The following is a 24448-nucleotide window of genomic DNA, read 5'->3' on the forward strand; positions in this document are numbered from 1 at the left end:
CATCAATTCCAGTTGAATATTTGTTACCCTCACTGAGTGAGCTATTACAGTGATCTGTGTACTTTGTGTTTGCATTTCTGCAGTTGGATTTCACTTTAAAGCCTGAAAATTCAGTCCAAAATATTGCAAGTTTTCTTTTTAACAATAACAATGGACAATGCCTCTTGTTTTCTAAAGCAAAGACTATTGTTAAACCGTTTCACGTCGTGTGTCGGAACTTTTCAAGGAAATTGAAAGCATGCCTTCACACATCTCTGAAGGTGGACAGATCATCAGGTCCGGCAGAAATGTTTCCCAGCCAGTTAAAAGAAGCAAGGGTGGAAACAGCTGAGGTTCTGACTAAATGTTTTCAGTCTTCCCTTGCCAAAGGAATGGTGCCAGAAAATTGTTGAAATTGTCGAGGAGTGCTTCCTGTTATTATATAATAGTAAAGATGAAATTGTACAGGAGAAGAGGCAGATGGGATTTAGTTTAGTTAATTGTCGCATGTATCGAGTAAACTATTAAAGAATACAAGTTTCTGACAAATGTTGAGAGGTTGGGTGAGGAGGCACAGTGTTGGGTGGCACGCTGGCACAGCGGTAGAGTTGCTGCCTTGCAGCACTTGTAGCGCCAGAGACACGGGTTCCATCCCAATTACGGATGCTGTCTGTACGTTCTCCCTTGACTGTGTGAGTTTTGCTTTTGTTTGTTTTTAGTCTGTTTTATTTGTGTGTGTGTTAGCGTATCTTTAGTTTGTATTATGTGGGGGGAAGTGGGGGATTGGGGAAAGGAGAAACTTTTATTAACTCTTCCCACGACGGAGGTGCGACCTTTTCCGTATTGCATCTCCGCCGGCATTGTGGCCAAACATCGTGGATCTGGAGGTAGCTTTGTTAGGGATCAACGTCGGGAGCTCCAACTGCAGGACCTTTGATCGGCGACTGCGGGAGTTTCGATCGCCCCGACTGCGGGTGTTTCGATTGCCCCGACCGTGGGAGAAAAGGAGGAAGATGGTAAAAGTTATTCACCTTCCATCACAGACGGGAATATGTGTTCGTAAAAACCACGATGGAGGAGCTGCCTACCCTGGTGGGGACTCGGAGGGATTTCCGTGAGTGCAGTGATCCTGGAATCTGGTGCGAGTGTGGACGGCTTTCTGACTTTGGGCGGACAGGGACTGCAGAGAGAGTACAGCGGTCGGTGAAGGAGCGTGTGTGTGGCCCGGACATTGAACTGATGGCTGTGGGTCTCCGCTTATGCTGGGTGCCCTAGGGATTCTCACACGCCGCTGTGGTGGTTGTTTATGTTTAATCTTTATGTAGTTTTGTGTCTTGTTGATTTTTTGGTATGTGTGTGGTAAATCATATTTCACTGTACCTCAGTACACGTGACAATAAAGGACCATTAAACCATTGAATGTGAATTAATGATTTCATCCTCTGATTTCATTAATGATAATTTTAATTTTAATGTCTTAATACCATGGTGGAATTGAAGACCTAACTATTGGTGCAGTTGAATTACAAATGTAGCGTGTGTGTGATTTCCATTCTATGTTGCCCAGATTGATCTGTTAGGAGGTATTAATCACTTGTTAACTTCCTCAGTTGCTGGGAAACCTGAAGGAAAAACTCCGTGAAAGCGAAGAGGCATTATTGGAAAGGACACAACTTGTGGATGTGTTGGAGAAAAAGCTTGATGGGAAGAATCAGGAGCTAGCGGTAAGGACATCATTGTTTGCTGCTGTGTGAATGTCTATTACAGGGAAAGATCTCTGCAACCAGCTAAGGGATTCTGTTGTAACTGGCAGTGAAATAAAAATAGCAGGGAGCCTCTTGGAATAAATCTGTAAATATGAAAAAATGTGAAGATTTTCTTTTGTATAAATCTTCCCATTCTTTTTTTGTAAATCAACCCTTTTATGATGTGTTATAGTGCAGAGTCACAGTTTATGTGGAGCCTTGCAGTGTTGTCATTGTGGTTATGACAGGTTGTTGGCATTGCTGATCTGTGCCACCATTTTTTTTCAGCCATGACCAAGATCAGAAGAGATCTGCTATTTAAGATGCCAACAACACATGAATTCTTGATTATAATGCAACAGTGTCACTACAGACTATATCTATCTTCCATCTATTCTATTCCATACATATTACTAAAACTCTCATCTTGACCACTTCCTGTCTGCGTTGTAATTAAACGTGAGCAAAAACCATCCTGCTTAGTGCTACGATTGTGTTGGGGAATGGGACCAGGCCTCCTGTGTGACTGGGACCCAACAGTTTAGTTGTTCTTCATTTTCCCATCCACTAGTGGGAGAGTCTAGGAGTAGAGTTCATAACCTCAGATTTAAAGGACGCTCCTTTGGGAAGGAGATTAGGCGGAATTTATTTTGTCAGAAATAAGCGGTTGCCCATTTAATGCATTAGTATTTTTGTTCCTCTGACAACAGCATGCGTGTTTGCAACTATGTTTGTCAAAGTGTAGACAATGCAGACTCGTAGAATATTTCAAGACAGTGGGGATCGATTCATGATAAACTGGGTGAATGTATACATTAGGTCAGTGATGATGTTAATGAAATGTAGAACAGACCTGTTGGACTGAATAGGTATTCCTGCAGAATGTGAAACTGCAGATGCTGGTTTATACCAAAGATAGAAGTGCTGGAGTAACTCAGTTGAACAAGGATCCTGATCTGAAACATCATCCATCCTTTTTTTCTACAGATGTTGCCTGACCTGTTGAGTTATTCCTGAACTTTGTGTCTAACTTAGGTACTGCTCCCATGAGGAGGCACATATCTGTGAGCTATAGTAGTCCTGTGAATATCCCTCATCCACATCATCTTGTACATGGATTTTAATGCTTGCACTTCAAGCGTTTTTGATCAGTGAACCATTAAATATATCTTTACGCTAGATATTACTGTTGATGAAACAAGCAGACAAGTTCTTTGTCCTTTTTGACATTTCACTGTATGCAATTTTGTAACGATAGTCAGCAGTTTCAAGTAAATGGGTGACTAAAGACCACCGGGTGGAGCTGTAAGTGGCAGCCTCGCCAACAGCCTGTCTTGTCATTTTCTTCTTTTGTTTGTTTTTATTCTGTTTTATTTGTATGTGTTAGCGTATCTTTAGTTTTGTATTATGTGGGGGGGGGGGGGGGGGGGTGTGGGGGAAACGGGAAACTTTTTTTATCTCTTCCCTCGACGGAGGTGTGATTTTTTCCGTATTGCATCTCCGCCGGCATTGTGGCCAAACATCGTGGAGCTGGAGATAGCTTTGTTAGTGATCAACGTCGGGAGCTCCAACTACAGGAGCTTTGACCACCCCGATTGCTGGAGCATCGATCGCTCCGTTGTGGGGGCTTTGATCGCCAACTGTGGGTGTTTCAATCGCCCCGATCGTGGGAGAAAAGGAGGAAGATGGTAAAAGTTATTCACCTTCCATCACAGTGGGGAATATGTGGTCGCAAAAACCACGACGGAGGAGCTGCCTACCCTGGTGGGGAGTCAGAGGGATTTCCGTGAGTGCAGTGATCCTGGAGTCTGGTGCGAGTGTGGACGGCTTTCTGACTTTGGGCGGACAGGGACTGCAGAGAGAGTACAGCGGTCGGTGAAGGAGCGTGTGTGTGGCCCGGACATTGAACTGATGGCTGTGGGTCTCTGCTTATGCTGTGTGCCCTAGGGATTCTCACACGCCGCTGTGGTGGCTATTTATGTTTAATCTTTATGTAGTTTTGTGTCTTGTTGCATTTTTGGTATGTGTGTGGTAAATCATATTCAACTGTACCTCAGTACACATGACAATAAATGACCATTAAACCATTGAATGTGAATTAATGATTTCATCCCGTGATTTCATTAATGATAATTTTAATTTTAATGTCTTAATACCAAGGTGGAATTGAAGACCTAACTATTGGTGCAGTTGAATTACAAATGTTGCATGTGTGTGATTTCCATTCTATGTTGCCCAGATTTATCTGTTAGGAGGTATTAATCACTTGCTAACTTCCTCAGTTGCTGGACAACCTCAAGGAAAAACTCAGTGAAAGCGAAGAGGCATTATTAGAAAGGACACAACTTGTGGATGTGTTGGAGAAAAAGCTTGATGGGAAGAATCAGGAGCTAGCGGTAAGGACATCATTGTTCGCTGCTGTGTGAATGTCTATTACAGGGAAAGATATCTGCAACCAGCTAAGGGATTCTGTTGTAACTGGCAGTGAAATAAAAATAGCAGTGAGCCTCTTGGAATAAATCTGTAAATATGAAAAAATGTGAAGATTTTCTTTTGTATAAATCTTCCCATTCTTTTTTTGTAAATCAACCCTTTTATGAAGTGTTATAGTGCAGAGTCACAGTTTATGTGGAGCCTTGCAACATTGTCATTCTGGTTATGACAGGTTGTTGGCATTGCTGATCTGTACCACCAAATTTTTTCAGCCGTGACCAAGATCAGAAGAGATCTGCTATTTATCTCCTATTTAGATGTCAACAACACATGAACTCTTGATCATAATGCAACAATGTCACTACTGATTATATCTATCTTCTATCATTTCTATTCCATATATATTACTAAAACTATCATCTTGACCACTTTGTGTCTGCTTTGGAATTAAATTTGAGCAAAATCCATTCTGCTTATCGCTACCATTTTTCGCCACCATTCTTCTCTGCTGAAATCAAATAAGTTTTGATCCGATCGATGAAATAGTACAAAAGTTATAAAGGTTTTGAAGGTTCCCCCTCCCCATACCCTACAGACCCCATTCGCCCACATCCCCCCCCCTCCCCCAACACCTCTCCCCCACCCCCTCTCCTCTGCAACCCCCTCCCCCATACCCCTCCCCCACACCCACCCTCCGCAACCCCCTCCCCCACATCCACCCTCCCCCACACAAAGGCTCACGAAAGTCTCTAGTTTCATTTGGCTATTTTTTATTTTTTAGGAGTTAGTTGAAGATTTGAGCGTCATTGAGATGGAAAATGAAGAACTCAAGGACAAGCTTCTGGCTGAAAAACACGGAATGAGAACCAAGGTCCGAAATATGACGGAAAAGCATGAGGCAGATTTTAAAAAACTCAACAGAAAACACAGGACTCAGCTTCGTAAAATCCATGAGAAACATGCTGAAGAAACATCACTGAAAGATCAGTGCTGTGTACAACTTAACAAAGATCTGCAACTTTTACCATCTCATGCCTGTGCACCTCTTGCAGAACAGGCAACTTGTTCTTTAAATGATTACACCAAACAGAAGATTGGGGAACTGGAAGGTAATTACTCAAACATGACCTGTTAATATTTTTGGTCAGCCATAAATGTTCCTACCGCAGATTTTTACATCTGTCGTCACCTGCTGTGTAATTATCATGTCCCTGTAACCTTATGAGATTTTGTGTATGCAAATTGGTTGTTGTAATTCCCATATTTTATCACTGATCCCACTAGGTTCGTACGTTCAGTGATCAGGAAAAGTAGTGTGTAATCTAAGTTTTTTTCACTCGGGTATTCTGGTCAGATTCCTTGATCAGAAGATAGTGATGTTTAAAGATCAAGAAAATAATTATTTGTGAAGCATTTGTGAGAGTCTGCCAAATGGCTGACAGGAACACACAGTAGTCATTTGGACAGATTCGTACAGATGCTTTTCAAAACATTCTCTTCTTGAATCCTTTAAACCGCTATCACTGAATTTTAATTTTGAGACGGTGCTGATAGTTAAAACATGACATTGTGAAGGGAGGCCTGGTCGCGCAGCGGTGGAGTTGCTGCCTTTCAGCGCCAGAGACCTGGGTTTGATCCTGACTGTGGTGCTTGTCTGTACGGAGTTTGTATGTTCTCCCTGTGGGTTTTCATCCAGGTGCTTCGGTATCCTCACACTCCAAAGACGTACAGGTTTGTAGGTTAATTGACTTGGGTTCATGGTAAATTATCCCTAGTGTGTGTAGGATAGTGTTAGTGTGCGAGGATCATTGGTCGGCACAGACACAGTGGGTCGAAGGGCCTGCTTCCACGCTGTATCTCTAAATAAAATCATTTGAAGACATTTTACCAATCACAATGCCCTTGCTGGAAATGGTACATCAAAGTTTTCTAATTTCAAATAGCTTTCAATGAGAAGACCACAGAGCAACCAGGACATTTCATTAACTTCATGAATGTCTTATCTCTGTGAGACTTGAGCTGTGTTTGCATGACAGTTTACGGAAGAGAGGGTGAAACCAGGGACAAGATTTAATGATGGTGGAGACAGACTATTCAGCAGCAGAAGAGGAAATTTAATTGGAGTAATTTAAAATAAAATAAGGGTTTTAATGGATCCAGTGGAGAATGATCATTTTGTTTGTTTGGGATTAAGTAACTTTATACCTTAATTTCCAAAATGCTGTTGAGGAGACACATTTTCTGTGGAGCTTTATTCAAGCTTCTAATCTTTTCTCACTAGTGATAGTTAAGGAATTTATCATTGGATAAATATGTAAATGGAATTACCATTTTGTCTGAGCAATCTTCAAGCTTAATGAATGGTAGCATTTCAAGGATATTTTATGATTTCAAATTCTGGTAATTAGTAGAACAGATGATTTTCACTGATTGCCATTAACTGCTGTGGAAACAATTGCAAATTGTGTAGGTGTTGCTTTTTTATGCAACAAATATCAGATCATTACGGGTGTTTTTCCCTTTCTCTTTCTTAAAGAACAAGTGAGGCTTATGACGCAAGAGGCTGAAAAATCAGAGGCCAGGTTCATTACAATGGAAGCTCAGTCCAAATTGAAAATCAAGAAGATTGAAGAGGAGCTGGACAATGTACAGGTACCCCAAATAAAACCCCCTTGTACCTGGTGACGATTAACTGAATATTAATCTGTTTGCCATTTACCTAGAATTAAATTACTTTATCTTATAAAAAAAGGAAAATAGATGGTATGTTATTCCGTGAGTTGTTGAAGCATTGTGGGAACCACATTTTTTTTTTACAGTTAGTTATGTACATTGTAGATTTTTAATCTGGGCTCAACTGTATGAAGGAGTGCTTCCCTACATTTCACAGCTCACTCCATTACGTGTAGAACACCTTTCTGAAGAGTAAGTGACATGGGATAGATGTGAACCTGCAGGAAAATTCAATCATAAAATAGTTGTGGTAGAATGGAGCTGTCAGCAATGGCACATTAAAAGTATAATGCATGCTAAAGTTATTTAGAGAATCATACTGTTCATAAACAGGCCCTTCAGCCCAACTTGCCCACACTGACCAACGAGCCCCATCTACACTAGTCTTACCTGTCTAGAGTCATAAAGCAAAATATTTAATCTGGAATTTGAATGGTGACTATTTTACTGACCAATAGAAATCCCTTGGCTATAATTGACACTAAAGTTATTTCTACCGAGATTGTACCTTCTCGGCAGGAGCTGCTGGAGCTCAAAGATATAGCCGTTGACTTGGAAGAGGAGAACGAACAGTTACACCTGAAAGTGAACTGGCTACAACACGTCGAGGCACAAAATGGTGTGTGTATAGTATGTCTTTAATTGGGTAAGAAGGAACTGGGGATACTGGTTTACACCGAAGATAGACACAAAATGCAGGTCAGGCAGCATCTCTGGAGAAAAGAATAGGTGATGTTTCGGAGAGGTACAGAACAAAGTGGAGCCCGCATCGATGACTCGGGGAGGGTGGAGCTGACAATGGTCCATTGTTGGCTGGGGATGAGGTGATAATGAAGGAATACAAATGGTGAAATTAGCAAGAGGACTAGAGTGGGGGAGAGACAGACAGAGAGAGAGAGAGAGAAATGGAAGGGTTATTTGGTTCGAGATCCTTCATCTCTTGTGTAAGAAGGAACTGCAGTTGCTGGTTTAAACTGAAGATGGACACACAAAGCTGGAATAACTCAGTGGGACAGGCAGCATCTCTGGAATGAAACAATAGGTGACGTTTCGGGTCATGACCCTTCTTCTTTCTCATTATTTAAATGGTGATATGTGTTTTCTTACAGAGGATCTTCAAGCAAAATTGGAAGAATATGAAGAGCAACACCAGAACATGCAAGCAGATTTAGAACAAGCTACCAAGGGACAAACTTCCCAGATTGGGAGAATTTGTGATGCATTTAATTCCTCCATGTACAATCTTAATTCCAAGTGTGTGCATTCTGCACAGATTCAACAGTCTCAAGTATCCTGCTAATTAATATTACATTGTATTTCATGTTGCTTATTCAGATTAATTTTAAATGTATCATTTAAGTAAGTTTTTATTTTGCTCTTTTCTATTCTCATCCTTATTTTTTGGCTTGATTCTTGCATCTGAGGGGTGCTATTTGCTTCCACACCAGATGGTTTCTGTATGCATTATCATACACATTGTACATGGAGAAAGTCTACTGAATTAGCTCGTGTGGTTGGGGAAGCAACAGAGTAGTTGCAGACTTTTTAATCTAGTTTGGGTAATTTTACCTATTAATATTACACGGTCATAAGGAATAATATTAGGTCATTCGGCCCATCAAGTCTACCCCACCATTAAATCATGGCTGATCAATTACTCCCTCCTAACCCCATTCTCCTGCCTTCTCCTCTAACCTCTGACACCTGTACTAATCAAGAATCTATCTATGCCTGAAAAATATCCACTGACTTGGCCTCTACAGCCATCTGTGGCAAAGAATTCCACAGATTCAGCACCTTCTGGCTAAAGAAATGTCACCTCATCTCCTTCCTAAAAGAACATCCTTTAATTCTGATTATCCAGAACTCTAAACATTTTTTGGCAAGACTGATTTCTGTGGTTAGAGCGTGTCCTATGCTTGAGCCGATATTCTCCAGATTTTAGAAGAGTGTAAAGTGAATGGAAGGCGCGGGTGTGGAGAAAGGTGTGTTTGACTGATAGGCTGATAGGATATTTTTACTAATGGGAGAGTCAAGACCTAAAGGGCATACCCTCAGGATAAGGAGCTGCAATAGACAATAGGTGCAGGAGTTGGCCATTCGGCCCTTCCATCCAGCACCGCCATTCAATGTGACCATGTTTGATCATCCCCAATCAGTACCCCGTTCCTGCCTTCTCCCTATATCCCCTGACTCCGCTATCTTTAAGAACTCTTTCTAGCTCGCTCCTGAAAGTATCCAGGGAACCGGCCACCACCTCCCTCAGAGGCAGAGAATTCCACAGACTCACAACTCTCTGTGTGAAAAAGTGTTTCCTCGTCTCTGTTCTAAATGGCTTACCCCTTATTCTTAAACTGTGGCCCCTGGTTCTGGACTCCCCCAACATCGGGAACATGTTTCCTGCCTCTAGTGTGTCCAAACCATTAATAATCTTATATGTTTCAATAAGATCTGCTCCCATCCTTCTAAACTCCAGAGTATTCAACCTAGCCGCTCCATTCTCTCAGCATTTGACAGTCCCGCCATCCCGGGAATTAACCTTGTAAACCTACGCTGCACTCCCTCAATAGCAAGAGTGGACTCCTCAAATTAGGGGACCAAAACTGGACACAGTTCTCCAGGTGTGGTCTCACTAGGGCCCTAAACGATTGCAGAAAGACCTCTGCTCCTATACTCAACTACTCTTGTTGTGAAGGCAAACATGACATTTGCTTTCTTCACTGCCTGCTGTACTTGCATGCTTACTTTCATTGACTGATGAGCAAGGACCCCCGGATCCCGTTGTACTTTCCCTTTTCCCCACTTGACATCATTTAGATAATAATCTGCCTTCCTGTTTTTGCTACCAAAGTGGATAACCTCACATTTATCCACATTAAACTGCATCTGCCATGCATCTGCCCACTCACCCAAACTGTCCAAGTCACCCTGAATTCTCATAGCATCCTCCTTACAATTTACACTGTCACCCAGCTTTGTGTCATCTGCAAATTTGCTAATGTTACTTTGAATCCCTTCATCTAAATCATTCATGTATATTGTAAATAGCTGCACAGAACTTTGCAGTACCCCATTAGTCACTGCCTGCCATTCTGAAAGGGTAACGTTAATCCCTACTCTTTGTTACCTGTCTGCCAACCAATTTTCTACCCATGTCAACACTCTAGCCCCAATACCATGTGCCCTAATTTTCCCCACTAATCTCCTATCAAATTTGACCCTTTCTAATGGTTTCTGAAAGTCCAGGTACACTACATCCACTGGCTCTTCCTTGTCCATTTTCCTAGTTACATCCTCAAAAAATTCCTGAAGATTAGTGAAGCATGATTTCCCTTTCGTAAATCCCTAACTTGGACCGATCCTGTTACTGCTATCCAAATATGCCGCTATTTCATCTTTGACTCCAGCATCTTCCCCACCATCAATGTCAGGTTAACTGGTCTATAATTCCCTGTTTTCTCTCTCCCGCCTTTCTTATAAAATGGGATAACATTAGCTACCCTCTAATACAGTGATTCCCAACCTGGGGCCATATGGCAAATTTCAGGGGGGGACACAGAAAGATTTTGGGATTTAGGGGGCCACAGAAAGATTTTGGGATGTAGGGGGCCACAGGTTCAATGAAGGGGGCCACAGAGCTACCACCCTGTTGCCTCCTAAATTTAACTTCTAATAAATTTAAATCTATGTAGTTGAAATATTTTTGATGTTTTTGGAATAGAATAAAAGAGAATATATGTGTAATTAATACACACTGATATTTTTATGGAAGGTATTATAAAATTAAGTAATTTTTTTCTGCTAATAATGTCAGGGGGGGGGCACAGAAAAATTAAACGATCCCAAGAGGGCCATGAGCTAAAACAGGTTGGGAACCACTGCTCTAATCCACAGCAACTGATCCTGAATCTATAGAACATTGGAAAATTAACACCAATGTGTCCATGATTTCAAGAGCCACTTTCTAATGTACGCTGGGTTGCAGACCATCAGGCCCGGGGGTTCTACCTGTAACAATAGGATTGTTTATTTAAGTACTGTTGTACGGGGGACTGGTTTGGAGGTGACACCGGGGGCGCAGCCCAGTTCGGATGATGACTGCACAAAGACAATAAAGTTCAAGTAAGCAAGACTGCTTTAATCGTCCATTATGTATAGTCCAGATAGAGACAGAACATAATGAAACATGGTGGCAGCGGTGGACGTCGAAAATTGTCAGAATTAACTAGAAAAGTGAAAGTTTAGCTAGCTAGCAGCAGGCTAACGTTAGCCTTACAGAAGCCGGCAAAGAAGAAAATGCAGTTGAACAATTGAAGCCAGTAGCTTGTTTTCAGTGGGCCCGTAGCCAACAGCACACCCCAGAAACAACAAGCTGTACCGACTAGAGTTTCAAGTGGTTGACCAGAGTAGCAGAATCCCTGTACTGGGCAGAAAAGCCAGCGAGGCAATGAAGTTGATCAAAGTACAGTACGAGAATATTCTGGCTATAGACAACATAGTGAAGAAAGAGCCGAGCCCAGTGACAAAGGGAGAAAGTGGCAAACATATGACCATGGACAAAATAAATGAAGAGTTTGAGGATGTGTTCACCGGAGATGGCTGCATGGAGGGTGAATATAGAATAGAGATAGATGACAGAGTACCGCCAGTGAAACTGCCAAAGCGCAGAGTGCCTGTAGCTATGATGACACCTCTACAAGAGGAACTCAAAGATCTAGAGAGAAGAGGGATAATCACACCAGTGGAACGCAGCACTGACTGGATCAGTAGCATGGTCGCAGTGAGAAAACCTAATGGGAAGCTGAGGATCTGTATAGACCCAAAGCCTCTGAATCGGGCACTAAAAAGAAGTCACTATCCACTCCCAATTATAGATGACATCCTGCCGGAGATGTCAAAGGCAAAAGTATTCACAGTCTGCGACGTGAAGCAAGGCTTCTGGCACGTCAAACTAGAGGAAGAGTCGAGCTTCCTTACCACATTCGCCACCCCATTTGGTCGCTTCCGCTGGCTAAGGATGCCGATGGGAATAAGCCCAGCACCTGAAGTGTTCCAAAGAAAGCTCATGCAGGCCCTGGAGGGCCTCCCAGGAGTCTGCGTCATAGCAGATGATGTGTTAATCACGGGGGAAGGAGCAACACAAGAGGAGGCAGGAAAGGACCACGACGAGAAAGTCAGACGCTTTCTAACCAGGTGCAGAGAGCGCAACATCAAGCTGAACGCGGACAAATTCAAGCTCAGACAAAAAGAGGTACCCTACATAGGTCATCTGCTCACGGCCAAGGGACTGAGGGTTGACCCGGAGAAAGTACGGGCAATCAGAGAGATGCCAAGGCCAACGGACGTGAAAGGGGTACAGAGATTAGTTGGGATGGTCAACTATCTGTCTAAGTTCTATGACCACCTTTCAGATGACTCTGAGATTCTGAGACAACTCACGCGCAAGGAGAACATGTGGGAATGGACGGACATCCAAGAAGGGGCGTTTCAAAGACTGAAATTCAAAATCGCTAAAGCACCAGTTCTACAGTACTACAACAAGGAAAAGGAGTTGACACTTCAGTGTGATGCATCTGACACGGGACTGGGGACCGACCGCCCTGACACAGAAAGGTAAACCGGTAGCATTTGGTAGTAGGGCACTCACACCAACTGAAAGGGGCTATGCCCAAATAGAGAAAGAATGCTTAGCCATAGTGTTTGGGATGGAAAAGTTCCATCAGTATACTTATGGTAGAGAGGTCACAGTACAAAGCGACCACAAGCCTCTAGAAAATATACACAGAAAGCCATTACTTAGTGCACCTAAGAGACTGCAGAGAATGCTACTCAGGCTGCAGCAGTATGATATCAGTGTGACCTATGTTCCAGGCAGGGACATGCTACTTGCAGACACGCTGAGTAGAGCATACTTACCAGAGAGCACTAAGGGAGAGGGTGAGACAGATATAGAGACTGTGAACATGGTCAGCTACCTACCCATTTCAGCAGAGAGGCTGAGTGCCATCAGGGATGCAACACAAGATGACACAAAGTTACAGAGTGTGGCAAACAGAATACTGGCAGGGTGGCCCAAGAGAAAAAAGGACTTACCAAGTGACATCAGGCACTACCACACTTTCCAAGATGAACTGAGTTTCCAGGACGGCATAGTGTTCCGAGGAGACAGAGCCGTGATACCTGATGCACTCAGGGTGGACATCACTCACAGGATCCACTCCTCTCACCTGGGAGTAGAAGGATGTCTGAGGCAAGCGAGGGAGTGTGTATACTGGCTTGGAATGAACGAGGAGATCAAGACCTTCATCGCCAAATGTGACATATGTAGGTCAGTGGACCCAAAGCAACAAAGAGAGACACTACATCCACATGACATGGCCAGCAGACCCTGGGCCAAGGTAGGAACGGACCTTTTCTCCTTTCACAATAAAGACTATCTGATAACAGTAGATTATTATTCAAACTTTTGGGAGGTCGATTATCTACCTGACACTAAGAGCAACACAGTGATCAAAAAACTCAAGGCCCACTTTGCCCGACAGGGGATTCCTGACATTGTTATCTCGGATAACGGACCCCAGTATGCATCACAAGAGTTTCAGCACTTCAGCCAGAAGTGGGGCTTTGAACACAGGACATCGTCGCCAGGATACCCGCAGAGTAATGGGAAGGCGGAGTCAGCGGTAAAGACAGCCAAGCGCCTGATGCTGAAGGCTGCAGCAGCGAGACAGGATCCGTACTTGGCAATGCTGGATCATCGCAACACACCGAGCCAGGGCCTCAACACAAGCCCGGCACAGAGACTCCTAAGCAGGAGGACCAGGACCCTGCTTCCCACAAAGGACACTCTGCTGAAGCCAGAGGTGACACACGACGAACAGGGACTTAAATACAACAGACAGAGACAGGAAAAGTACTACAACCGCACAGCAAAAGACATGGACACTCTGAAAAGAGAGGACAGTGTGAGAGTACAGCCCTGTGACACACACAAGGGCTGGAGACCAGCGAGAGTGGTCCAACAGGTGAGCCAGAGATCGTATGAGGTGGAGTTAGAGTCAGGAGGTGTTCTGAGACGAAATCGTCGCCACCTCAGACACAATCTCACCACGCTCACACCAACACAAAACGCACCCACACCAACAGTGACTGAGGCGGCCATACCGCCAGATGGCCCAGCAGAGAACCAAGACACGGTCACCAGGTCAGGTCGACAAGTTGTCACCACGGTCACCAGGTCAGGTCGACAAGTTGTCAGACCCCGCTACCTGACAGACTATACTCAGTGATTAGAGTATGGACTATGGAAAGAAAAAGAAATGAAAATGTGTTGTTTATGCACTTGTTGGAAAACGGATGTTTTGAACTGTTGATTTATTATTGCTTATGTTGTTAAATCTGTCTTAAATGAGCAGAGCATATGGTACAAGTGTTGCACATAATACCTAAGGGAAAGAGACTAACTTGAAAAAAGAAAAAGAAAGATGTAACAATATGATTGTTTATTTAAGTACTGTTGTACGGGGGACTGGTTTAGAGGTGACACCGGGGGCGCGGCCCAGTTCGGAGGATGACTGCACAAAGACAATAAAGTTCAAGTAAGCAAGACTGCTTTAATCGTCCATTATGTATAGTCCAGATAGAGACAGAACATAATGAAACAATCTGGATGAGGGAATTGAAGGCAATATCTCCAAGTTTGCGGATGACACTAAGCTGGGGGGCAGTGTTAGCTGTGAGGAGGATGCTAGGAGACTGCAAGGTGACTTGGATAGGCTGGGTGAGTGGGCAAATGTTTGGCAGATGCAGTATAATGTGGATAAATGTGAGGTTATCCATTTTGGTGGCAAAAACAGGAAAGCAGACTATTATCTAAATGGTGGCCGACTAGGAAAAGGGGAGATGCAGCGAGACCTGGGTGTCATGGTACACCAGTCATTGAAAGTGGGCATGCAGGTGCAGCAGGCAGTGAAGAAAGCGAATGGTATGTTAGCTTTCATAGCAAAAGGATTTGAGTATAGGAGCAGGGAGGTTCTACTGCAGTTGTACAGGGTCTTGGTGAGACCACACCTGGAGTATTGCGTACAGTTTTGGTCTCCAAATCTGAGGAAGGACATTATTGCCATAGAGGGAGTGCAGAGAAGGTTCACCAGACTGATTCCTGGGATGTCAGGACTGTCTTATGAAGAAAGACTGGATAGACTTGGTTTATACTCTCTAGAATTTAGGAGATTGAGAGGGGATCTTATAGAAACTTACAAAATTCTTAAGGGGTTGGACAGGCTAGATGCAGGAAGATTGCTCCCGATGTTGGGGAAGTCCAGGACAAGGGGTCACAGCTTAAGGATAAGGGGGAAATCCTTTGAAACCGAGATGAGAAGAACTTTTTTCACACAGAGAGTGGTGAATCTCTGGAACTCCTTGCCACAGAGGGTAGTTGCGGCCAGTTCATTGGCTATATTTAAGAGGGAGTTAGATGTGGCCCTTGTGGCTAAGGGGATCAGAGGGTATGGAGAGAAGGCAGGTACGGGATACTGAGTTGGATGATCAGCCATGATCATATTGAATGGCGGTGCAGGCTCGAAGGGCCGAATGGCCTACTCCTGCACCTAATTTCTATGTTTCTATGTTTCTATATTATTATACTTAATATACACATGCATTGTGCAAAAAATAATTTTGATTATCTTGAGTGGATGTTTCTAGATTAATTTATGGAAATTAAACATTAAATTCCTTCCATCTGACATAAATTCATGACAGTGAGATTTAAAAATCATGTTATATTGTGAATTCTTGTGTTAATGGGATTAGTTTGTTATTTGGATACTTAGGCGATTTAAATAAAACATCCTTTTCTTAAGAAATTGAATCTACAGGACATTCTTAATGGGAAAGTGGTGGGCAGAAAGGCATGTCATGTGTAGTTTGAAGAGCAGAAACTTGTAGTTTACAATGCCAAAATTGAAAACTTGAGGAAAAACAAGATGTACAGAGCTGCTTATTGGCTACAATCTGAGGAGTATGATGATGCTACTGGTTATGGCATGCCAATGTACCAACTAGCAACTGATCTTCTCCATAAAGACCTGGTCTATTGCTAGAAATTGTAATTTATTTACCTATCTGTTACGGACTTACAGCATATAATACAATAATATTAAAGTTCTGATCTTGAAAGTATCACATTTTTGAATTTTCAAGGCAGTCTCGGTGTTTATTACTATTTCCGTCACAACGGTCAATTTTGTAATTAGCTACAATTAGGTAATTAACTAATTACATGCTTTAATTTCAGGTCATCCAAGTAAGATATTTTATATTTGTTTCAGAATGCTTCAATGTATAATAACTGAAAATTTCATTCAGTTCTCTTAATTTTTAAGAAAGTTATGGGCTTTTGACTGTCCTTAATCACAGCTTTTGTGTTAAGTCAATGGAAAAGCAATATGGAACGAAATGCAAATTTCCGAGTATGAAAATGGCCATAACGGTTTTAATACTGAAGATATGAAAGTGAATTAGGTGTCAAATTAAACATTTTATGCTATATCTGCTGCGATAAATTGCAGACTTGATTTTTTCAATCTCAACATTTTGTAAAATTGCTAGGAACTCTCCCCCGAATTGTCATGTTACTCACGACACGTGACTCATTGATAATTATTTATTTATATTTCTACGAACAATTTTCCCAATTGGGCCCCGCACCTCCTAAGTTCAGCCCTGGTGGTGAGGACACATCTGGAGTATTGTGTACAGTTTTGGTCTCCAAATTTGAGGAAAGTCATCCTTGTGATTGAGGCAGTGCAGCGTAGGTTCACGAGATTGATCCCTGGGATGGCGGGACTGTCATATGAGGAAAGATTGAAAAGACTAGGCTTGTATTCACTGGAGTTTAGAACGATGAGGGGAGATCTTATAGAAACATATAACATTATAAAAGGACAGGACAAGCTAGATGCAGGAAATATTTTCCCAATGTTGGGCGAGTCCAGAACCAGGGGCCACAGTCTTAGAATAAAGGGGAGGTCATTTAAGACTGAGGTGAGAAAAAACTTTTTCACCCAGAGAGTTGTGAATGTGTGGAATTCCCCGCCACAGAGGGCAGTGGCGGCCAAATCACTGGATGGATTTAAGTTAGAGTTAGATAGATCTCTAGGGGCGAGTGGAGTCAAGGGATATGGGGAGAAGGCAGGCACGGGTTATTGATAGGGGACGATCAGCCATGATCACAATGAATGGCGGTGCTGGCTCGAAGGGCCGAATGGTCTCCTCCTGCACCTATTGTCTATGTTTCTATGTCAATTATATTAGCGCAGCCCCGACCCCAGGCCCAGTCACCGGCTCCCGGGTGCGAGGCCGCGGCCTGGACCCCGCCCCGCCCGCCCTGATCCACCGGGGCCTCTCACCGCGTCAGGCCCGGCCCGGCCCGGCTACTCACTCACGGCTCATCCCGCCCGCCCTGATCCACCGGGGCCTCTCACCGCGTCAGGCCCGGCCCGGCCCGGCTACTCACTCACGGCTCATCCCGCCCGTTGCCCCGGAGACCGAGACAGAGAGAGACCGCGCGGCGCAGCGGGGTGGGGGGCTCAGCCCGGAAATGACGTCGCTGCCCCCGGCCCGTTGCCCCGCAGGCTGCCAGGTCGAGCAGCGGGGCGGCCTCAGCCGGAAATGACGTCACGGCCAAAGATGGAGCCGACCCGCACTGGACGGTGAGTGAGTGAGGGAGAGAGAAAGAAAGGGAGGGAGGGAGAGAGAGAGAGAGAGATCTGAGTGGTGGGAGGCTGAGAGCGACAGGAATAAGGGCAGAGGGTCAGGGAGGGAGTGGGAGGCTGGGGGTTAGAAAAGGGTTTAAGTGAGTAACGAGGGGAACAGGGAGCAAAGGTGGGGGGGAGGGATTCAAGGGGGAGTGGGTTTGGTGCCGAGGGGGATCAATGGGGGGGGGGGGGGGCAGGGAACTAGGGGGAGAGAGAGGGGTCAAGGAAGGGGTAGGAAGCCTGGTGGGGTTCACACTGTTTGGGGTGAGGAGGAGGGGGGAGGGATCAAAGGGGGGTGAGGAGCAGGAGGCGGCAGAGGTAAGGGGTTGGGAGCCACAGGGAGGAGGTCACATTGTTTGGGGGTGGGGAGGGAGTTGCAGTTTAGGAAGTCAAACCAGGGCAGGATCTTCACTGTGAATGGTGGGGCACTGGGGAAATAGGCAATAGGTGCATGGGTAGACCATTCGGTCCTTTGAGCCAGCTGATCATCCCGAATCAGTACCCCGTTCCTGCCTTCTCCCCATATCCCTTGACTCCGCAATCTTTGAGAGCCCTACCTAGCTGCCTCTGAGGCAGAGAATTCCACAGATTCACAACTCTTTGTGAGAAAAAGTGTTTCCTCGTCTCTGTTCTAAATGGATTACCCGTTATTCTTAAACTAGCCCCTGGTTCTGGACTCCCCCAACATCGGGAACATGTGCCCTGCTTCTAGCGTCCAAACCCTTAACAATCTTAAGCTTCAATAAGATACCCTCTCATCCTTCTAAACTCCAGAGTGTACAAGCCCAGCCGCTCAATTCTCTCAGCATATGACAGTCCCTCCCATCCTGGGAATTAACCTTGTAAACCTACGCTGCTCTCCCTCAATAACAAGAATGTCCTTCCTCAAATTAGGGGACCAAAACTGCACACAATACTCCAGGTGTGGTCTCACTACGACTGTATAACTCTGAGCCTTGCGGATTATGTGGAGCCGAGGGATCTAGGAGTGTGGGTACATGTTGGGCCGAAGGGCTTTCCTCCAACGCTGTATCACTCTAACACAAAGTGCTGGAGTAACTCAGCGGGTCAGGCAGCATCTGGAGAGAAGATAGACACAAAGTGCTGGAGTAACTCAGCGGGTCAGGCAGCATCTGTGGAGAAGATAGACACAAAGTGCTGGAGTAACTCAGCGGGTCAGGCAGCATCTGTGGAGAGAGGAATGGTTGGCGTTTTGGGTCATCACCCTTCTTTGGTTTAGTTTAGTTTAGAGATGCAGCGTGGAAACAACAGGTATTTTGGCCCATGGAGTCCGCGCCCCCAGCGATCACCCCGTACACTAGCACTATCCCACGCACATTAGGGACAATTTTGCAGTTTTGCGCAGGCCGATTAATCTACAACCCTGAACGTCTTTGAAATGTTGGAGGAAACCGGAACACCCAGAGTAAAAATCCATGCAGGTCAAGGGGAGAACGTACAATCTCCGCACAGGCAGCACCCATAGTCAGGATCGACCCCGGGTCTCTGGCGGTGATGCGGCAACAGTACCGCTGAGCCAGTGTGCTGTGCAGAATTATATAACGGTTTCCTCCGCCATAAACACACTCAATATGCGCTAGTAATGTCCTGTTTGCCAGCTTGTTGACCCTCTGTGTTCCCCTCCTGCAGGGTTTAGGAGCAGTTGCTGTGGAAGGAGAGACATGGACGTGAGCGGCTATTGAGGGCGGCCAGGGTGCCGGTGAGCCCCCACCCCCGCTCGGTGTGTGGGCTGAGCTTCGAGGGCTGATCTTCGATGAAGGACCACATGACGGGACACCACAAGGAGAAGCGTTATGAGTGCGACGTGTGTGGCAAGGTCTGGCAGAGACCGGGCCAGTTGGAGGTCCACCGGCGGGTGCACACAGGAGAACCCCCCTTCAACTGCTCAGAGTGCGACAAGACTTTCAAGACGACGAGTGACCTGAATGTCCATCGGCAAGTGCACACGGGCGTGGAGCCCCATGGCTGCTCCACATGCGGCAAGAGCTTTACACATTTGTCGCGGCTGCGCGACCACCTGCGGGTGCACAGCAGTGAGCGGCCCTTCACCTGCTCCGACTGCGGCAAAGGCTTCAAGTTGTCTAAGGGCCTGAAGATGCACTGGCGGGTGCATACTGGGGAGCGGCCCTTCACCTGCAGCGACTGTGGCAAGGGCTTCACCCAATCCAGCAACCTGCTGGTGCACCAGCGCACCCACACCGGAGAGCGCCCCTACATCTGCGCCCAGTGCGGCAAGGGTTTCACCCACTCCGGCAACCTGCTAAAGCACCAGCGCATCCACACCGGCGAGCGCCCCTACACCTGTGCCGAATGTGGCAAGGGTTTCACCCAGTCCAGCAGCCTGCTGATGCACCAGCGGGTGCACGCCGGCAACCGTCCCGTCCCCAGCCCAGTGTGTGGGGGAAGCTTTGCCATGGCCTCCCACGCCCTTTGCCACGTTTGTTCAAGCAGGTGCTTAGCGCTGCGGACCGCCCGTTCAGCCAGACCATTGCTTTGCGGGTACTCCGGGCTGCTAGTGAAATGATTAAAGTTCCACTTTGTGGCAAATGCTCGAAACTCGGCGCTGGTGAACTGGCGACCGTTGTCTGTCTGCAGCCGGACAGGGGAACCAAACGTGGCAAAGTGGCGGCGAAGCTTGCTGATCACCATCTCGGAGGTGATGGCAGGGAGGAGGTCCACCTCGAACCAATTCGAGTAAGAGTCTACTAGCACAAGGTATTGCTTCCCACGCCAGTCGAAAATGTCGGCAGCCAGAGAAGACCAGGGCATGTCAGGTGCAGGCTGCTGCAAAAGTGGCTGTCTTTGCTGATGCGGGGCAAGCGAGTGACAGTCCGGACAGGAATCCACCCTGGCCTGGATGTATTTAGCCATGGCCGGCCAGTAGTACTGTTCCTGGGCATGTGAGATGGTGGCATCTGCCCCGGGATGACCCATGTGGGCGGCATCAAAATACAAGCCACGCAGCGATTCCGGGATGACAACTTTGTGTCCTTTGATAATAATACCGTCACGGAGGACTAACTCATCGCGGACCAAAAAATAGGGGTGGACGCTGGCAGGCAACGAATTCCGCTTGGTGGGCCACCCGCGCTTGATGACAGCAGCAAGCTGCTGCAGGTGTAGTTCGCTCATGGGCGGATTCATGGGTGATTATAGAACTCATTTTAGCAACCTGCCCCCGCCATCTTGTTCCGCCATCTTGCTTCCGGCCAAAGATCACTTCTTTGTTTCCGCAGCGGGGAGAGGGAGTGTGGGGCCCGGGGAGAGGGGGTGTGGGGCCCGGGGAGAGGGGGGGTGGGGCACAGGGGAGAGGGGGGGTGGGCAAGGGAGAGGGGAGGTGTGGGGCAAGGGGAGAGGGGGTGTGGGGAAGGGGAGAGGGGGTGTGGGGACGGGGAGAGGGGAGTGTGGGGGCCAGGGGAGAGGGGTGTGGTCGGGGAGAGGGGGGGGGGGCCTGGGGAGAGGGAGTGTGGGGCCGGGGAGGGGGGGTGGGGCCAGGGAGAGGAGGGGTGGGGGGCCGGGGAGAGGGGGTGTGGGGCCGGGGAGAGGGGGGGTGTGGGGCGGGGAGAGGGAGGGGGTGTGGGGCCGGGGGATGGAGGGAGTGTGTGGCCCGGGGAGATGGAGTGTGGGGACAGGGGCGAGGGGGTGTGGGGCCGGGGAAGAGGGGGTGTGGGGCCGGGAGAGGGGGTGTGTGGGACGGGGAATGTGGGGCCCGGGGATGTGTGGGGACCGGGGAGAGGGGGTGGGGGGGGAACGGGGACAGTTGGGTGAACGGGGAGAGGGAGTGTGGCCGGGGATGGAGATGAGTGTGGTGCCCGGGGAGAGGGGTGTGTGGGGCCGGGGAGAGGGAGTGTGGTGAAAGGGGAGAGGGGAACATTGTGGGGCCCGGGGAAGAGGGAGTGTGGGGCCAGGGTAGAGGGGGTGTGGGGCCGGGGTGAAGGGGTGTGGGGCCCTGGGAAGAGGGGTGTGGGCCGGGGAGAGGGAGTGTGGGGCCTGGGGAGAGGGAGTGTGGGCCCGGTGAGAGGGAGTGTGGGGCCGGGGAGAGGGAGTGTGGGGCCCGGGGAGAGGGGGTGTGGGGCCCGGGGAGAGGGAGTGGGGCCGGGGAGAGGGGAGTGTGGGGCCCGGGGAGAGGGGGTGTGGGGCCCGGGGAGAGGGAGTGTGGGGCCGGGGAGAGAGGGAGGGGGCCCGGGGGAGAGGGGGTGTGTGGGGAACGGGGAGAGGGAGTGGGGCCGGGGAGAGGGGGTGTGGGCCCGGGGAGGGGGGTGTGGGGCCCGGGGAGAGGGGGTGTGGGGCCCGGGGAGAGGGAGTGTGGGGGCCGGGGAGAGGGAGTGTGGGGCCCGGGAGAGGGGGGTGTGGGGCCGGGGGAGAGAGGGGGTGTGGGGCCCGGGGAGAGGGAGTGGGGCCCGGGGAGAGGGGTGTGGGGCCGGGGAGAGGGAGTGGGGCCGGGGAGAGGGGGTGTGGGGCCAGGGGAGAGGGAGTGTGGGGCCCGGGGAGAGGGAGTGTGGGGCCGGGGAGAGAGGGTGTGGGGCCCGGGGAGAGGGTGTGGGACCCGGGGAGAGGGAGTGGCAGGGAAGGGAGGGGGGGGAGAGGAGGGGCCGGGGAGGGGGGTGGGGCCCGGGGAGAGGGGAGGTGGGGCCCGTGGAGAGGAGTGTGGGGCCGGGGAGAGGGATTGTGGGGCCCGGGGAGAGGGGGTGTGGGGCCGGGGAGAGGGAGTTTGGGGCCCGGTGAGAGGGAGTGTGGGGCCCGGGGCAGCGGGAGAGGGAGTGTGGGGCCCGGGGCAGCGGGAGAGGGAGTGTGGGGCCCGGGGAGAGGGAGTTTGGGGCCCGGGGAGAGGGAGTTTGGGGCCCGGGGAGAGGGGGTGTGGGGCCCGGGGAGAGGGAGTTTGGGGCCCGGGGAGAGGGAGTGTGGGGCCCGGGGCAGCGGGAGAGGGAGTGTGGGGCCCGGGGCAGCGGGAGAGGGGGTGTGGGGCCCGGGGAGAGGGAGTGTGGGGCCCGGGGAGAGGGGAGAGGGGCATCGGAGGGGGGGAGACATTGTAGTGTGGGGGCAGGCGAGGGAGTGCCGGGGGGGGGGGGAGAGAGGGGATAAAGCCTAGTGTGTGTGAAGTTGGGGGGAGGTTTACAATGTTTCTTATTTAATGTCCCTTGTCTAGTCTGAAATAAAGTTCATCATTGGATCAGAAGAAATATAATTGTGTGTGTTATATGATTATATACATTTATATCACATTCATGTATGTGTGTTTATAAACATTTTATTCTTTAACAAGAATTAACAGAATTATGAACTAACAGAATTATGAATCTAACCCTATATCACGCACAAAAACTTTCCCCGCAATGTCAATTACCCTGCGAGTCGGGTCGGGTCGGGTCGGTTCCGGTTACTACAAAATCAACTCAAACACTGCTTGTGAGCCATTTAAAATAAATGATTTAAAAAACATTAAAAAAGACAATTACCAGTCAAATTTTATTCTTGACAAGAAGTATGAACTGACAGATTTATGAATCTAACCCTATACCACACACACAAACTGTTGCCCAGCAACATTGATTACACTGCGAGTCGGGTCGGGTCAGGTAGGCTCCGGTTACTAAAATGGGCGGGAAAAATGCCCAGGATCCCCTCCGTAGCTACTACACGTCAGCCCATTGCATTTCGCAGGAGTAGCCCATCTTGCTCTGCTCTAAGATCTTTGACTGTGCCTATAACCAAAGATCTTAGAGAGCTGCTCTAAGATCTTTGCTACAACTCCCATGAGGCCCCGGGGAGTGGTTCCCGTATTGATCGCTTGTACGTTTCCAAGGCCGATGTCTCTTGTGTATCGGCGGCCTCCATGCGGCTGGTGCCACCGCTGCCTGGTGCGAGTGGACTTTATCCCTGCACGCACACAGGCAGGACCATGTATTAGCATTTTAACAACCAGCTGCTGATGGATCGCCGACTGCGGGATTCGTTCAGGCAGTTCTGGGTGAAGTGGAGAGAGCGCAGGGGCGTTTCCTTTCCCTAAGGCAGTGGTGGGACGTGGGGAAGGTCTACGTCCGTCTGTTTTGCCAGGACTATGCGAGGGGGTCGACCAAAGGGCGGGACTCCGAGATCAGACGGCTTGAGAGAGAGTTGCTCGACCCGGAGGCTCGCCTGGATCGGACTGGTGTGGTACATGGACAGGTAATGACAGGGCAGGTACATGGACAGGTAATGACACAGGGCAGGTACATGGACAGGTGTTGACACAGGGCAGGTACATGGACAGGTGTTGACACAGGGCAGGTACATGGACAGGTGTTGACACAGGGCGGGTACATGGACAGGTGTTGACACAGGGCAGGTACATGGACAGGTAATGACACAGGGCAGGTACATGGACAGGTAATGACACAGGGCAGATACATGGAGAGGTGTTGACACAGGGCAGGTACATGGACAGGTACATACACAGGGCAGGTACATGGACAGGTGTTGACACAGTGCAGGTACATGGACAGGTAATGACAGCAGGGTGCTCCAGCTCCACCTGCTATGAACTGATCCCTCGTGCAGCCGCTGGGCTCTGGAGGGGTGGGAGTTGTGCTCTTTGCTCTGAGCTCACTTTGTTCCTCAGCGGCCACAACAGACATCAAGGAGAGAACATCGCCAGCTTGCACAACCAGATCACTGCCTGTGACACCATCCTGTAGGTAGGTGGGTGCGGGCACAGCCTCCGAGGCACTGCCACAGTGATACTGGCAGGGTTGTGGCTAGCGACTCCACTGGCTGCTCTTGTGAGGAGGTCCATGAGGA

The 24448-nt window shown here is 48.1% G+C and overlaps 1 protein-coding gene across 1 annotated transcript in view; it reads left to right on the top strand.

Moving 5' to 3' along the window:
* The first annotated feature begins 1050 nt into the window (after positions 1-1050).
* LOC116982305 (vacuolar protein sorting-associated protein 52 homolog) overlaps positions 1051-24448 on the top strand; it is a 29944-nt gene continuing 6546 nt past the window's right edge. Inside the window, 9 exon segments of the mRNA XM_033035572.1 lie at positions 1051-1071; positions 1590-1703; positions 4007-4120; positions 4939-5266; positions 6694-6809; positions 7410-7509; positions 8000-8178; positions 10203-10206; positions 12825-12827. Of these exon segments, the coding sequence (XP_032891463.1) occupies positions 1051-1071; positions 1590-1703; positions 4007-4120; positions 4939-5266; positions 6694-6809; positions 7410-7509; positions 8000-8178; positions 10203-10206; positions 12825-12827 (979 nt within the window).

This window comes from Amblyraja radiata, chromosome 16, assembly GCF_010909765.2.
Source record: "Amblyraja radiata isolate CabotCenter1 chromosome 16, sAmbRad1.1.pri, whole genome shotgun sequence".
Classification (NCBI taxonomy): Eukaryota; Metazoa; Chordata; class Chondrichthyes; order Rajiformes; family Rajidae; genus Amblyraja; species Amblyraja radiata.